The sequence below is a fragment of the Lolium rigidum genome, chromosome 2 (genome assembly GCF_022539505.1).
Source record: "Lolium rigidum isolate FL_2022 chromosome 2, APGP_CSIRO_Lrig_0.1, whole genome shotgun sequence".
NCBI classification, from domain to species: domain Eukaryota; kingdom Viridiplantae; phylum Streptophyta; class Magnoliopsida; order Poales; family Poaceae; genus Lolium; species Lolium rigidum.
In genome coordinates this window covers 201,482,662-201,498,788 of record NC_061509.1, presented here as the reverse complement: position 1 = coordinate 201,498,788, position 16,127 = coordinate 201,482,662, and the positions used below count along the sequence as shown (strand labels likewise).

Genomic DNA, 16,127 nt, shown 5'->3' with positions numbered 1-16,127 from the left:
CTTGTGTCCCCAACACACCTAATAGGTGCACTAGTTCGGCGAAGAGATAGTGAAATACAGGTGGTATGAATAAATATGAGCAGTAGCAACGGTGCCAGAAAAGTGCTTGGCGTGTAGTTGATGGTGGTGGTATTGCAGCAGTAGTAACGCAGTAAACAGTAAACAAGCAGTAGTAACTCAGCAGTAGTAACGCAGTAGTAGTAAACAAGCAGTAGTAACTCAGCAGTATTTAGGAACAAGGCCTAGGGATTACACTTTCACTAGTGGACACTCTCAACATTGATCACATAACGAGAATAGATAAATGCATACTCTACACTTTTGTTGGATGATGAACACATTGCGTAGGATTACACGAACCCTCAATGCCGGAGTTAACAAGCTCCACAATAATGCTCATGTTTAAGTAACCTTTAGTGTAAGATAGATCAACAGACTAAACCAAGTACTAGCATAGCATGCACACCGTAACCTTCATGCATATGTAGGAGGAATAGATCACATCAATATTATCATAGCAATAATTAACTCCACAATCTACAAGAGATCATGATCATAGCCTACGACAAGAACCACACGGTGCACACACTAGTCACCTTTACACACGTGCAGGAGGAATAGAACTACTTTAATAACATCACTAGAGTAGCACATAGATGAATTGTGATACAAAACTCATACGAATCTCAATCATGTAAAGCAGCTCATGAGATCATTGTATTGAAGTACATGGAGAGAGATTAACCACATAGCTACCGGTACGGCCCCGAGCCTCGATGGAGAACTACTCCCTCCTCATGGGAGCAGCAGCGGTGATGAAGATGGCGGTGGAGATGGCAGCGGTGTCGATGGAGAAGCCTTCCGGGGGCACTTCCCCGCTCCGGCAGCGTGCCGGAACAGAGATCCTGTCCCCCAGATCTTGGCTTCGCGATGGCGGCGGCTCTGGAAGGTTTCTGTGGGTTTCGTCAATTGTTATCGGGTTTTCTGATCCAGGGGCTTTATATAGGCGAAGAGGCGGCGCAGGAGGGCTGACAGGGGGGCCACACCATAGGGCGGCGCGGCCCCCTCTTGGCCGCGCCGGCCTAGGGTTTGGTGGCCCTGTGGCCCCCCTCTGGTCCTTCCCGGGTGTTCTGGATGCTTCCGATGAAAATAGGAACTTTGGCGTTGATTTCGTCCGATTCCGAGAATATTTCGTTACTAGGATTTCTGAAACCAAAAACAGCAGAAAACGAGGAACCGGCACTTCGGCATCTTGTTAATAGGTTAGTTCCAGAAAATGCACGAATATGACATAAAGTGTGCATAAAACATGTAGATAACATCAATAATGTGGCATGGAACACAAGAAATTATCGATACGTTGGAGACGTATCAGACACTGCAGCCGCCATGCTGGAGGAACGGAAGCACGCCGCAGTTTTTGTGGAAGACTTCATCCAGCGCGAGCAGGAGGTGGACGAAGGACTGGCAAAGGTCAAGGAACTCCGAAAGCATTGGGAGGACAAGATCGTTGAAGCTCATCATGAGGTCGAAAGGGTCCGGCGTGAGTTGATAGCTCCCCGCAGGATCACCTTCGCAACTCCAACGGAGCAGCGGCCGTTCGCCACCCCGAAGGACAATATGACGAAGGCTGCGAGAGATCTTGAAGAAAAAGAACGAGGAGATCGATATCGACTACGTTCGCACGCTCGTCGCGTCGGCAATGATGCAGCAGAGCAAGGCGGACACTTCGCGCAAGTTGGAATCTAACCCGGAGCATTGCGTCTCCACCGCGCGAAGGACGCCCACGATAATCGCCATCGAGATGACGAATCGCGAACCGGCTCTTCGAAACGCAGAAGGAAAGCCAGAGAGCACCCAAATCCAATCCCCGTCCCATCAAAGACGCCTCCGTCAGATCCAAGAAAGGGAAAGGATGCAATGTACTCTGGACGGGACAAGTACCGCAACCCCTCTCCTCCGCCTAATGGTTACCCGCGTCCCCCTCGCCACCGTAGTCCAGCCGGAAACATCAGGCCCCAGGGCCATGGTGGAATTATTATCCGCGACAACGTGCTGCCCTCAAGAAACAGAAACAGGGAGCGCACGCCGGAACCTCGCCGGAACCAGAACAACGATCGTGAGCCCGAGCCTAGGAAGAGTCGGAATGAGGAGCGCGACCTGGAGCCTCGCCGGAGCCGGAACGGCCAGGGCAGCCAACGCCATGACGAAGGCAGCCGCAGGAGTCGGAGCCAGCACCGGGAAGGCCGCGGAGAATCTGAAGGCGGAAGCAAGAAGTCAGATCGACCCCCTCGCAGGTCCCCCTCACCACCACCTAGCGGTGGCGGCGGAGGTGGAGGCGGAGGCGGCGGCCGAAGATCTCGCTCTCGTTCACAGTCTCCTCGCCACGGTTCGCGCGATGCGCGGGAACGCCTCAACGAATATAGAACTGATTACATCGGTCCAAAATGCTTTGGCAGGATGATTCGAGAGGAACCAAAGCCAAGGATGAATCTCAAGCTACCCGGAAATCTGAAGAATTATGATGGCACGGAAAGGCCGGATACCTGGATTGAGGATTACTATAATGCTGTGACCTTCGCCGGAGGAACCCCTAACATCGCTCGCCGCATGCTTCGGTTGTACCTTGTAGGTCCAGCCCGGATCCGGCTCGGCGACCTCGAGAAGAATTCCATCTTTTGTTGGTTTGACCTGAAGAACGCTTTCGAGAAACACTTCAAGGGCACCTACAAGAGACCTGCCACAACAAGCGACCCGCGAGCATGTATCCGGAAGAAGGGTGAAACATCCAGGAATTTCCTCACCCGATGGTTGGCATGCAGAAACGAGTGCGAGAACGTTGATAACCGCACAGCAATGCACGCCTTCATTGGTGGCTTGCAGCGAGGAGGATTGCTGCGGCACAAGCTGACCTGCTTGGTCAATGCAAACAAGCTGACTTTGGATGACATGATCACCATCGCCAGTGATCATACTGCCGCCGATGACGACGCTGGCGGAGATCTAGCAGCTACAGCAATCCCCCTGCACCAGCAAAAGAAGAACCGTGATAACGGCAGCGGTAGCGGCACCAAGCGTAAAAACCCTGATGACCAAAAGAGTGGTGGATCCGACTTGATCGCCATGGCCTTTCAGCGCGGAGGCCAAGGAGGCGGAAGAGGACGCGGCCGTGGAGGCGGAGCCGGCGGGGGTCGGCGAGCACGGCACCGAGGTCACGGCTGGCGGATCCCGCGCCCGCAAACCTACGAGGAGTACGAGACATGCCCTGCCTGGCCCACTCGGATCCGGTTACGGGAAGTCCACTCACACCAACCGCAGCCGCAAGTGGGTCAATGATCCGAAAACGACCCGGAAGCAGGATACAAGCGAGCCCGGAAGCACCGCCCTCGCGGCAAAGGAGGCAAGGGCAAGAACAAAGACAAGGAGGAGGACAGTTCCGAGGCAATGGATGAGGATGATAACTCGCCGGATCCCAAGGCGAGGTCCGCAGGTAAATCCAACCCATTCGAGAAAAAGAGCGTGGGGGCTTACCACACCTTCCTCGGAACCCCAACAGTCCGCGCTACCAAGTCAGCTACCCGGATCCCGAACGCCACAGCTTCCGGCCGTGCCGCGTATGTCGAGTGGTCCGAAGTCCCGTGCACATTTGACAGGGAGGATCATCCTGTCATTGTGCCAAAAGAATGCTACGCCTTGGTTGTAAGTCCCCGCATAGAGCGGGTATGACTTCTCCAAGTGCCTCATGGATGGTGGAGCCAGCTTGAACATCATGTACCTGGAGACTCTAGAGCGGATGAACCTCACCAAGGAACAGCTCAAACACAGCACAACTGAGTTTCATGGCGTGGTTCCGGGTAAGAAGGCGAATTCTCTCGGCAGCATCACACTTCCCGTGGCCTTCGGCGATGTTCACAATTTCCGCGAAGAGAAGATCACGTTTGAAGTTGTTCCCTTCAAGAGCTCCTACCACGTCATCTTCGGCAGGCCCACCTACCACAAGTTCCACGCGAGAGCGTGCTACATCTACAACAAGCTCAAGATTCCGGGTCCTAAAGGTATGATTACCGTATCCGGAGACTACAAGAAGGCTCATGAATGCGAGTTAGGCGAAGCCGCCTTCGCAGAGTCTGTGATATCTGGAGAGGAGCTGCAAGGCTACAGAGCCGCGGTGGATCCGACTGAGATGCAGACCACCAAGCAGATCTCTGAACAGAAGACCTCCTTCAAGGCAGCGATAGAAACCAAGAAGCACGACCTCATCGTAGGCGACCCTTCCAAGCAGGTTTCAGTCGGAGCCAACATGGACCCCAAATAGGAAGACGCGCTCGTCGAGTTCCTCCGCGCTAACATGGATATCTTCGCATGGAAACCTTCTGACATGTCTGGAGTACCTAGAGAACTCGCCGAGCACTACCTCAACATAAATCCGGGGGCTAAACCGGTGAAGCAAGCTATGCGACGCTTTGGAGATAAGAAGCGCCGCGCCATAGGAATGGAACTAGCTAAGTTACTAGAGGCAGGTTTTGTAATAGAAGTTATCCACACCGATTGGGTCGCAAATCCCGTCCTTGTACCCAAAAAGAACACTGAAATACTAAGAATGTGCATCGATTACTCCGGCTTGAACAAACATTGTCCGAAGGATCCGTTCCCCTTGCCGCGCATTGACCAAGTCATTGATTCGACGGCAGGGGCAGAACTTTTGTGTTTTCTTGATGCGTATTCCGGGTATCATCAGATTCGGATGAAGGAGTCTGACCAAAAGGCGACTTCGTTCATCACCCCCTTCGGCACTTACTGCTATGTCACCATGCCCTTTGGTTTGAAAAATGCGAGTGCCACCTACCAACGTACGATGCGGCGGTGCCCGAAGGACCAAATCGGCCGGAACGTGCACGCTTACGTCGACGACATCGCGGTCATGACCCGGAAAGGATCCGACTTGATCGGCGACCTCACGAAACCTTCGACAATCTCCGCGGGTACAAGATGATGTTGAATCCGCTGAAGTGCGTCTTTGGCGTGCCAGCCGGAAAACTCCTTGGCTTCATAGTCTCTCACGGAGGCATTGAGGTTAACCCGGAAAAAATCAAGGCAATCACGTGTATCAAACGGCCAACTTGTCTCAAAGATGTCCAACGACTAGCTGGTTGCGTCGTAGCAATCGGTAGGTTCGTCGGTCGTCTTGGCGAGAAGGCGCTACCTTCGTATAAGCTGCTTGAAGAAGACGGACAAATTCGTGCGGGACGACGCAGCTGACGCAGCTCTTCGGGGGTTGAAGGAAATACTCACCTCCCCACCTATCTTGGCAGCCCCAGCAGAGTCATAGCCAATGCTCCTTTATCTGGCAGCTACCAACAAAGTCATCAGTCTCGTCATCGTGGTGGAGCGAAAGGAAGAAGGTCATGAATATGACGTCCAAAGACCAGTCTATTAAATTAGCGAGGTACTGACGGAGTCAAAGCAAAGATACCCTCACTTTCAGAAGCTAGCTTACGGAGTGTTCCTAGGCGGCCGAGGCGAGACATTACTTCCAAGAGCACCCAGTAACAGTTGTGAGTAAGGCTCCGCTGTCGACGATTCTCAACAACGCTGACGCAACAGGGCGTACGACTAAATGGGGCATCGAGTTATCCGCCTTCGACATCGCTTACAAGCCCAGGACTGCGGTTGAATCCCAAGTCTTGGCAGATTTCATCGCAGATTGGACAGAAGCTCCGGATGCAAGTCTGGAGCCGGAACCAGAAACATGGGTCATGCACTTCGATGGATCCAAGCAGCATCAAGGCTCGGGAGTCGGAGTCACCCCGAAGTCCCCTACCGGAGAAGAAGCTGCGGTATGTCCCGCGAGATCCACTTCGAAGCTACAAACAATATGGCGGAATACGAGGCTCTACTACACGGTACGCGCATCGCTAAGGAAATCGGGATCAAGCACATTATATGCTGTGGAGATTCCGACACAGTGGCACAACAAGTAGCCGGAACCTGGAACGCCGGAAACTCCGTCATGGCGGCCTACGGAGACGAAGTTGACGAGATCGCCAAGTGCTTCCTCGGATACGAAGTCAAGTACGTCGGGAGAGACGATGACGCGGCAGCGAGACATGCTATCCAAGCTCGGATCCGGCGGGAAGCAAATTCCGCCCGGCATCTTCCTGGAGCACCTACGGATACCCTCGGTAAAGGCGCTAACCGGAAAATCCAGAGGTGGCAGTATCTCCGGCAAAGGAAGTGATGGTTATCATTCCGGCTTGGACCCAGCCTTTCCTGGATTATCTCATTGATCAGAAGTTGCCGGAGGACGAGGTCCTTGCACGAACGATCATCGACGAGCAAGATCCTACACAATTGTTGATGGACAGCTCTACAAACGAAGTGCAACGGGAGTTTTCCTCAAATGCGTTTCCAGCCAAGATGACATTGAAATACTCAGAGAGATCCACGCAGGGGATTGCGGGCATCACGCCGCTCCCAGGTCCCTCGTTGCCAAAGCTTTCCGGCTAGGATTTTACTGGCTCACAGCTAAATAAGATGCTGACAAGTTGGTAAAAACCTGCCGAGGTTGTCGAGTACTATGCTACTCAACCAAATGCTCCGGCCCAAGAGGCTGAAGACCATACCTATCACTTGGCCGTTTGCGGTGCGGGGGCTCGATATGGTTGGTAAGTTAAAAGATCATCTCCTGGCGGTTTTGAATACCTCCTGGTCGCTCGTTGACAAGTTCAGCAAATGGATCGAGGCTAAGCCGGTGAGAAAAGCCGACGGTGTTACGGCACTAAAATTCGTACGCAGCCTCGTGATGAGATTCGGCATCCCACACGGCATAATCATGAGATAATGGCACAAACTTCGTGCAGGGAGAATTGAGGGATTATTGTGAGACAGTAGGGATTCGGCTGGACCTTGCATCTGTGGCTCATCCACAATCCAATGGTCAAGTTGAAAGGGCTAACGGCCTAATATTATCAGGAATTAAGCCACGCCTTGAAGAACCGGCTGCGACGAGCAGCTGGAGCTTGGGCTGACGAGTTGGAAGCTGTTTTGTGGAGTTTGCGAACTACCCCTAACAGGTCAACAGGGTTTACCCCATTTTTCCTGGTATACGGATTCGAAGCCGTGCTTCCCTCCGACATCATCCACGATTCTCCGCGAGTTTCCGCCTTCAACGAAGAAACGGTCGACGAGGCCGAGACGACTATCCGTAGATCTGATCGAGGAAGCTCGGAATTTAGCCGACCAGGCGCTCCGCCATCTACCGGCAGAAGCTCCGACGTTATCACGGTCGTCGAGTCCGGAATCGCTCTTTCATGGCGAGGAGACCTGGTCCTCCGCCTTCGGCGGGGTGAAAGACCATAAGCTGCAGTCTCCTTGGGAAGGACCCTTCGTCGTTAGCAAAGTGCTTCATAACGGATCGTACTACCTTGTTGATTTCCGAGAGCTGAAGGACAGACCTGCTAATTGGCACCGGAAACGCAAGCGTGAGGATCCGGATGACATCTACAACGAGACAGATCGCCCCTGGAATATTGCACAGCTACGTCCTTTCTACACTTAGCGTATTTTTTCCGAGTTACAAACTCTGTAATAGTTATACATGATCAATGAAATAAAGCTTATGGTTCACTCTTTGAGTCTTTTACCTCCTTTACTTGTTCATTTTAGATCGTGTATGTTTTTTCCGACTAAAACCGCGAGCTGGATGTTTCCGCCTAGGCGTGTATGAAAGTTGTGATTTCTCAAAATCGTCCTTTAGGACGTAAGCTTAAGTTTTCGATTAAATTGTTATCACGTTGCGAACTCGTGGATTCCTAGTAGCGATTTCCGGCACCTATGCTTGGGGGCTTGTTTCTGCGGTTATTGACGGATTGCCATTGGGCTTCGTCGCCGCTGGCGAGTGTTTCCGGCTAAGGTCTTCCGGCTCGCGGAAGGTCAAGCGGGTGAGCCGGAAAACAACGAAGTCAGCACTTGCTTTTCAACACAAAAACGAAACATGCATATAATATTAAACGGATAGCAGGATAAGTGTTCTCCGCCCGCGCATAACATGTCTTCGTCCCTAGCTACTTAAAAATTTAAGTTATTCATTACAAACCCACTCTGGGGTCAAAAGTGATGCATCGATTCTCATTGTTTCACAGGTCCTCGGAGGACTGCTCTTCGTCAGAAGCTATGTAGGCGGAGCCATCATCCGAGCCACCGCCTGAGCCGCCGTCATCGAAGTCGGAGCCTTCCTCGTCGTGGTCAGCACTTGACCCGGAGCCTTCCTCATCGCCCTCCTCGGCAGCTTCTTCTTCCTCCTCCTCCGGGTTGGAAAAGCCTTTGGGAAGATCATATTTGTTGTACCAAAACGAGTGGTTAACTCGTCCAGCAAAAAGGCGATCAAATCCCATGGCTTCCAAGAGGAGATGTCTCATGACGGTATCCTTGGGGACTCCGGTGCGACATCCGCAAATCTCATGGTGGGGAAGTGCGCCTTGCAGGTGGCTAGCACGAGGGCAGCGACTCCGCGAGATGAAGATTCCTGCCAATCCTTGATAAGTTCCGGCACGTTCCGCATGAGTTTCGTCATGCGGTCAATCACCGTTGTCTTGGCTCTCTTCGAGGTTGAGGGACTTGGCGATTCCGCGACATGCTTCGACGAGATCATCGATTGAGGTCCGCGCTTCATCATATGCCTCGGTTCTTTTGAGGGTTGAATCTTTGGTCCACTCAAAGCCTAGGACTTGCTTGCAACGTAAAGAGGATCAGTTTCTTCCACGGACGAGAGAAAATTTTGAGGAAGCCGGAGTCAAGACAATAAAAAAAGGGTCCTTACGGAAGATCAACTTGTCAATTGCTTCCGCCTCTGCCTCCTGGCTCTTGTTCTTGGCCGCCAGGGTGGTCACCCTTTGCTGGCTCTTCTTGAGTTTGTCAGCCAGCTCCGCCATCTCGCGGGAATGTTTCTCGGAGAGCTCCTTCTTTTCTTTAGTTTCCTTCTCGGAGGACTCTTTCAAGAAGTTCTTCAGAGTTTCATTCTCCGCCTCCAATACTTGGATCTTGGCGGATAAGGCATCGATGGTGGGACGCTTGTCAGTTTCTTCTGAGAACAGAATATCACACAAGTTATGCACTATGGTGGTTCACACAGTACAAATTTAGGCAACCCGGGTTTCTCACCCTTTAATCGGGTCTCCAGACGGAGCACAGCTTGACGACTATTCTCAGCAGTCTGGCGCAGCCCTTCTATTTCCGTCATCTGCTCCCGGCACATGGACGCACGAGATCTTCGTGCAGCTTCCGCGTGCTGCGAAACGCGAGAGAGGATTTAGCCGGAAATTCAAAATTCGGGAGCTGGCGAGGAGTTTAAAGTTACGGATTGAGAAAATTTCAAATTTCCGTCTAAGACTAATGTTGAGAGAAGCATCGGCTAACACATGTTACATGGAAAAATGTCTGAACCAATGCTTGGGGGCTAGTGTTACCTGGCGCACCTCCTTATGCTTAGCAAAAAAGACCTTGAGTTCGCTCTCAAGGTCGGAGAGCTCCTTCATCTCCGTATCCGCAGGCCCCCATACTTTCTCCATCATGGCTGAAATTTCCGCGTGACGTTGAGAAAGGGGAGCTTCGCAGCGACGAAGTTTGGGACGCGCCAGTGGCATTGATCAGCTGCACTTTCTGCTCGTATTGTTCGGCCGTTGGCTCGGCAGAAGTAGCGGTGGGTTGCTCAGGCGGAGGAGCGGATGAGGAGGCACCCTTGCCGAAATCGCCTTGCGCAGTCTCGGTGGCCGGATCTTCAGGGATGTCATCAACATTGATAACGTCCTTAGGATCCGGCTTGGCGGTTGAAGCTGCCTTGGGTGGAACTCCGACTTCTGGTGTGACTGGTATGGAAGCCGGAGATGGCTTAGTCTTCTTCTTGGGGGCTTTAGGGGCCTTGGGGGCTGGTTTTCGGAACTTCGTTGCGAAAAGAAAAGAGCATTACGATTAAGTATGTGTCGATTCACGATAGCGGAAGAATTTTCCTTCGAAGACTTTGCACTTACCCGGAAGGTCTGAAGAACTGCTGGATGTCCGTTTGGGATCGGTTGCTGGTATCGATGAGCTTGAGGCGCTTCTTCTCCGCCTCCGCCTTGCGAGTTGCCGCAATGTTGAGCACGTCGCGGGCAGTTTGGCCGAAGGGCTAGAGGGGGCAGCCCTTTTCCTCTTAGAAGGGCGCGGAGCCTCGTGAGCTTCCGCCTCTGATGCAGCTTCCGGATCTGTGTTGCCGGTGGAAGGAACCCGGAGGAGAGTTCCGAGTTCACTTTCTTCAAGCGCCTCGAGCTGATGCATAGAGTTAAACACTTAGACAAAAAATTTGAATGCGAAGAAACACAATGGGCTAAAGTCAAGGCGACGTATCGCGGTTCCGGAGCCATTCATGTGAATGTCTTTGTTGCACACGTGAACGTGAAGTTCACGCGGAATCTTGATGAGGACCCGGATCCTCTTGTCGATGGCGTCGGCGGAAAGATTGTCTTTTGTGGCGCGCATTGGGTCGTCGCGCCCTATGCTTCGGAACATCGGCTGGTCCTCTGTGTTGGAGCGGCTGGATCCGCTTGGTGAACCGGGAAAGGGTCGAGTCCTTCCCTGTCAGCCCCTCCTCCGTCGGCTTGCGGATCCGCCCGACGGCGCGTGTGAGCTGGGGCGAGTCGGAGAGGTGGGGGCGGTGTGACCATGCCGGAAGCTCGGTGGCGGGCAGTTCTTGAACGGTGGCAACTTCCTTGTGCTCGCCGGGTCGGAGACGTCCTTCAAGTAGAAGAAGCCCCCGGACCGATGCCGCGCGGATTCGTGGCGGTCGGTGTGGGGGTAGACGCGGCCTGGGCGGATCATGAAGGTGATGGATCCGCATGTTGCTAGCTCGGTGGACTGCCGGATCCTCTCCTTCTTGACAGTGAAGTAGTATTGGAACAGGGAGAGCTCGGGAGTTACCCGGAGATGGCCTTCGCAGAGGGTGACATGATTGCTGATTGCAAGCACGCTATTCAGAGAAATATTATGGGGCTGGAGCCCATAGACCTTCAGGATTTCCAGGAAGAAGTCCGAAGGCGGAAATGAAAAGCCCCGCTCCACCAGTGCTTTCGTCAGCACCATCTCGTTATCCTCCGGAGCTGGAGCTAAAGCATTTGGAACTGACCTCCGGCTTCCGGGTTGCGAGAAGCCTCCGCCTCGAGGTTCTTCAGCTCCATCTCGGTGGTGGTACAGGGCCACCATTTTCCCTTGGATTCCGAGTCCCGTTGGCGAGCCTTGGATTTCTTGGCGACTTCTTCCGCCTTGTGCTCCGCTTGATCCGCCTCGGAGGCTTTCTCCGGGTTAGCGAAGTGCCCTTCGGCCTCTTTGCCGGAATCCTTTGAAGGATCCGGCCGGATCGGGACGAAGGGTGGAGGAGCGGAAGAGATTGGGGGTTGCCAGGATTGGTTCAGAAGTTGGAGGCGGAGTCACGGAAGACATCTGAAGACAGAAAGGATTGCGGAAAGGTAAAATTTAGTCGGATCCGCGTCTTCGTCCTAAAGATCATCCCTACCAGCTACGGCGAAGAATCAAAGTTCGGAGAACTTACCGTAATGGGTTCCGCGGTGGTCGGAGTCGCCGGCGACGAGGTTTTCGTACGGTGGCTCGCCGGAGTTAAGAACACGATGAACACCACGGTGGTGAAATCGCTCCGGTGATGCTCCGGCGAGTTTTCCGGTGAATTCCGGCACGGCGGAGGAGGGGCTCGCGAGCGGCGCTGCGTAGAGAGGTGAGAATGGGGGGTGAATGAGAAATTAGGGTTGACGGTGGATATTTATAGGCTGGGGGGGACGAGATTCGTGCTCCGCATCCTGTGGTCGGAACGCAAGCGTCGCGCCGTTGGATGCGTGACACGTGTCCCAAACCCTAACGGTAAAAATGGCTAGAGATAAGTTACCGCACAAATCGCGAGAAAATGGCGCCAAAATTGGCGGAACCGTTTGAGTCTGTTAAAGATTCCGGGTAAAGGCGCGAAAATAAGTAATCCCCATTCGCAAGCAGGGGAGTAACCCGGAGATATGTTTGAAACTGTCGATGGATGAAGTCCCGCAGGATGGGGAATTTTCGACTAAAGGTTGGGAAAGAAGAAAATGTGAAGTTGGAGTTCTTCAAGTTTCTCCGCGTTACCAACGATGCCGGAGACCATGATGGACTAGCAAGGCGGAAGCGACGGGCGAAACTCGGAGAACTGCGGGGGCTACTTGTTGTGGGTATACTTCATGGGTGTACCATCGACAGTGCCTAGATCCGGCAAGCCCGGGTGGCCCACAGATGGTGATGAGGCATGTGGCCCATCGGGCGGCCCGATTCGTTGTTGATCCCGACGGAGGATGTCCGGCCCGGGGAGCGAGGAGCCGGATCCGACCGACCTTGTGGAGGAACCCGGATCCATGAAGGCCCGGTGGGGACCCGGATCCGGTACGACATAGATGGAAGGGAGGATCCTTGACGTACACGGCAAGACATTGTACCGTAGTTAGGAAACCTGTATCCGGGTAGGACTCTCCATGTAAACCCTAGATTCGTGCGCCTTTATAAGCCGGATCCTGGGAGCCCTAGAGGCACAACCACAACTCATTGTAACAACGCGAAAGCGCCCCGGATAATTCCAGACAAGCAGCAGTAGGCCCTATCATCGTGCAGGTGTTCCGAAGCTGGGTAACTCGCGTACCACCGTCTCGTGTGCACTCCGCCCTATGGCCCCTACTTCTTCTCCCCCTCGTGAGGATCCTCCTCCGGGGTACCGTCGAATAGGCAACGACACAGCCCATCTACATTCAACAGTTTCTTGGATTAAAAAGAAGAGGATGATGAAATATTGATGTGTGCATCAATCGCAATGCAGAGACCGGGGTTTTGCCAAATTTTCGGGAAAAAAAATACATGGAAGTTTCATGTGGTTGCAAGCCAAGATATCTAGCAAAACCAGACCTATGCTTTTATCTACAACTGCAATCACCTGCCGCCGAGTGACTTGACATCAACGATCATAGTTTGCAAAGGAAAAGTGATCAGCACACTGTAGCATTTGCTCTCTCAGTTGCAGAGAAGCAGAACACATCAAGATCAAGTCGGGAGTTCTGAGACTTTGTGTGCCCCTGCCATGAGTTTCCTTTTTAAGTTCATCAAAGAAAACTTTACTTCACGGTCATATAGCGCATCTAAATTCCTAAGTTACTCTCCGACATTCTAAAATGATTTAGCTAGCTTGACTCCAGAACTCTGCCAACAACAGTGGGTCTAGAGTTTGGAAGCCTTATACGCCCTTAGCACCGGGGATGTCGATCCACTGGAGCTGGAGTTCGATCTCCCCACACTCCACGTTCCTCAGTCTCAAAACCACGTCCTGCTTCACCGCCCCCTCGGACATGTATATGGCGCTCTCCTCTGCCAGGCAGTTCTGCCTGTTCGGCACCAGTTTCTTCACCACGGTGTTGTCCTCGACGCCCTGGAGCCTCATCCTCACAACCTCAACCAGCGGCCTGATGTCCAGCTCTGCATCGCCCATTGGATCGTCGAAGAAGGTGTCCTTGTCAAACACGTTCTGAAGGAGCAAGGGTAATCAGTTAACAGTGCTTCAAAACAGAGAATGCATATTTTCCAAATTTATTTTCTTAGAGCAAATTGGTTGATGAAATTGTATGGTAAAGTCTAGGTAATTTAATAAACTATAGCCGCCGTCTACATCCGAGGGTTTAGAGGCGGGGAGATTGCCCTTCAATTTTGTTTTGTAAAAGTAAGAGGTTGATGAATATGTACACATGCACCCTCACAAAAAAAAATTGCTTGTGTATACTGCTAAATTCTCCTAAAGAATGCACATTTCTTGATGAATCCATCCGGTCTGCTGATAGTAGGTTAAATAAAGATTATTTGTGAAAACGACTTGGGCCATCAACTTCATCCGCAGCAGAGTATTTGACCATTTATCTGTCTCTGATAACTCTTCAGCATTGGGTTTGAAAAAGGAATACCTAGTGGAGGAAGCGAGGGCCATATGCTACCGATTGAGGAAGTGAGGAACTGTGCACATATGCTACCCATTAAGGAAGTGAGGAACTATACAAATATGGTATGGTGATGTTAGCTTCAAAAAGGACAATGTTTCACTGAATTAGAAACTTTAAAAGGACAGTGCTGCCATTCAGATGTCAATATTTTCAGTAGTTCGGATGAATTAGAAACTTCGAAGAGACAATGTCTCAGTGAGACTCTGGGTCAATTCTGCTCCTATACTAGAGGGTAAATACTTGTCTTTATTTACTCAACCTTTTCAATCTATTGTGTTCTCTTTTTTTTCGGAGGAATTAAACGAACCTTAATGTTAAGTGTCCACCTATTATAAGTGAAACGTTTGGTCATAGACTGAAATATTCTTGCAATTCTAGATAGTATAATTTCAAGAAAATAAATACCCAAATCAATCGTGTTCTTTTTTGGGGGAAAAGTAATTGTTTTAGGCATGAGAAAAAAAAAAGGAAAATGGAAAACAAAGCATAAGTAAGAAAGATAAAAGTAACACATACCAGTTTAACAAGAAGCGTGGGATCTTCGATGGAGAGAGTCAGTTCATCGTTCCACTCCGGATTGACACTCTTTCTTACCACTCGCGTCTTAAGCTTCTGTGAAATGTTTCAAACGTGAGTAGGAGATCGTAATAAAAAAAATTCAGAATCAAGAATATAATCTTGAGAGCACTCAAAACGGCAAGGAAACGCTGAACTAAAAATCCCGGGGAGGCGGTTAATTCTTTCTAAAAGAGTGCTCTTTTCGTCCCCCTCTTTCCAGGAAAGAAAGTAAAATTCGCAAAATCAACAGATTAGCCGGTCTCTGCAAGCGGGATCGGCGGTGCAGTGGCATCAGCACCGCGAAGAGGACGACTAAAAAGCAACAAGTGCGAGATTACAAACCTGCTTGCCCATGCGGATGACGATGTAGGGGTCGCTGGAGCGGAGGTCGCGGATGGCGAGGTTCACCCCCCTCAGCACCCGCACCCTCAACAGCCCAACAAGATGTCCCAACATGGTGGCGGTGCTGCGCTGCGCTGGTGCCGGTGTCCCTCTCCTCCTCTTCGTCTCTTCCTCTGTGATTTTGTCTGCCTCGTCCTCGTCCGCGGCGGATGCTCAGATAAGAAACAATGGCGAATGGCCGAAGTGGACGGCTGCTGCTTTCCCTTCCTCCCTACCTGTCCTATTAATACTCCCCGGAGTGAGCGCTGCCTGCTAAGAGACAATGGCAACACCTGGAGCGCGTTTTTGAGCTGTAGCTTTGCTGACGGATTGACGCTAATCTTTTTTCCTTCTTTATTATTCGGGGACAAAATTGACGTTTATCTTAAGGACGGTTTAGTGATGGGCCGATTACTGTCTCTAGCGAACTTGCGAACACGTCTTCTCTCTTATCTACTCCATCCAATCCCTATTAGTAATTCATTTAAATTAATCATAAGAATGAGAGGGGGTACTCACAAGAAAAGGTTATACTGTTGCTCAATTATATGACTGAAATAACGAAACATGTGGGAAAATGGAAATCACAGAGCAAAAAAGTTAGAGAAAACATAAATATTCTACCCCGGCACGGAATACTTCTCGGGGCTAAATCCACGACAAGTGAGGGAGCCATAAAAGTATTTTGTTTTCACTTTCAAAATAATTTGCTCCGATTTTGATTTTTTTATAACAGCTTTAATTTTTTTATGTTGATTTCATATTATCCCGGTTGAATTTCCTAGTGGATTTTCTTAGTCAAGGCCTTTCTAGTTTTTTAAAAAATAAAGAGAACTGAGAGACAATAATCGTTGATTGAGTGAAACTTTTCATAATTATGAGTGTTCCCGGACAGTGCTAACAATTTTTCCGGAAAGAGAATACTACATGAATAAATTTAAATTGTAATAGTGGTGGCAATTGTTGTCACCTCCCACAATCGCCTTTGACTCCGCTGACACTGTAACCTCACATTTGAGATCTTCAACCTGCTTTACCTCTATTGTTGCCTTCTCTGGTACCAGTGTGTTGTCTGTACGGAGAAGAAAAGATGAGGCGTGCATAAAAGAAAGAAATGGGGTGAAAATTCACAAATTTGACTCTTGTTTC

The 16,127-nt window shown here is 51.0% G+C and overlaps 1 protein-coding gene across 1 annotated transcript; it reads right to left on the bottom strand.

The window, feature by feature from the left end:
* Window positions 1-13,095: 13,095 nt before the first annotated feature.
* On the bottom strand, window positions 13,096-15,234 carry LOC124687978 (GTPase activating protein 1-like). Its single transcript, XM_047221696.1, has 3 exons — window positions 14,940-15,234; window positions 14,556-14,651; window positions 13,096-13,573 (listed from the first exon to the last, which is right to left on the bottom strand). The coding sequence occupies exons 1-3, from the start codon at window positions 15,051-15,053 to the stop codon at window positions 13,286-13,288; spliced, it is 498 nt and encodes a 165-aa protein (XP_047077652.1). The 5' UTR covers window positions 15,054-15,234; the 3' UTR covers window positions 13,096-13,285.
* Window positions 15,235-16,127: the final 893 nt, after the last annotated feature.

Excerpts from the sequence above, each read along its gene's own strand:
- LOC124687978 (XM_047221696.1), bottom strand. The coding sequence starts at position 15,053 with ATGTTGGGACATCTTGTTGGGCTGTTGAGGGTGCGGGTGCTGAGGGGG. Across the intron at positions 14,652-14,939 it reads TCATCCGCATGGGCAAGCAG|AAGCTTAAGACGCGAGTGGT; the intron begins GTTTGTAATCTC and ends AACATTTCACAG. Across the intron at positions 13,574-14,555 it reads CCACGCTTCTTGTTAAACTG|AACGTGTTTGACAAGGACAC; the intron begins GTATGTGTTACT and ends TTGCTCCTTCAG.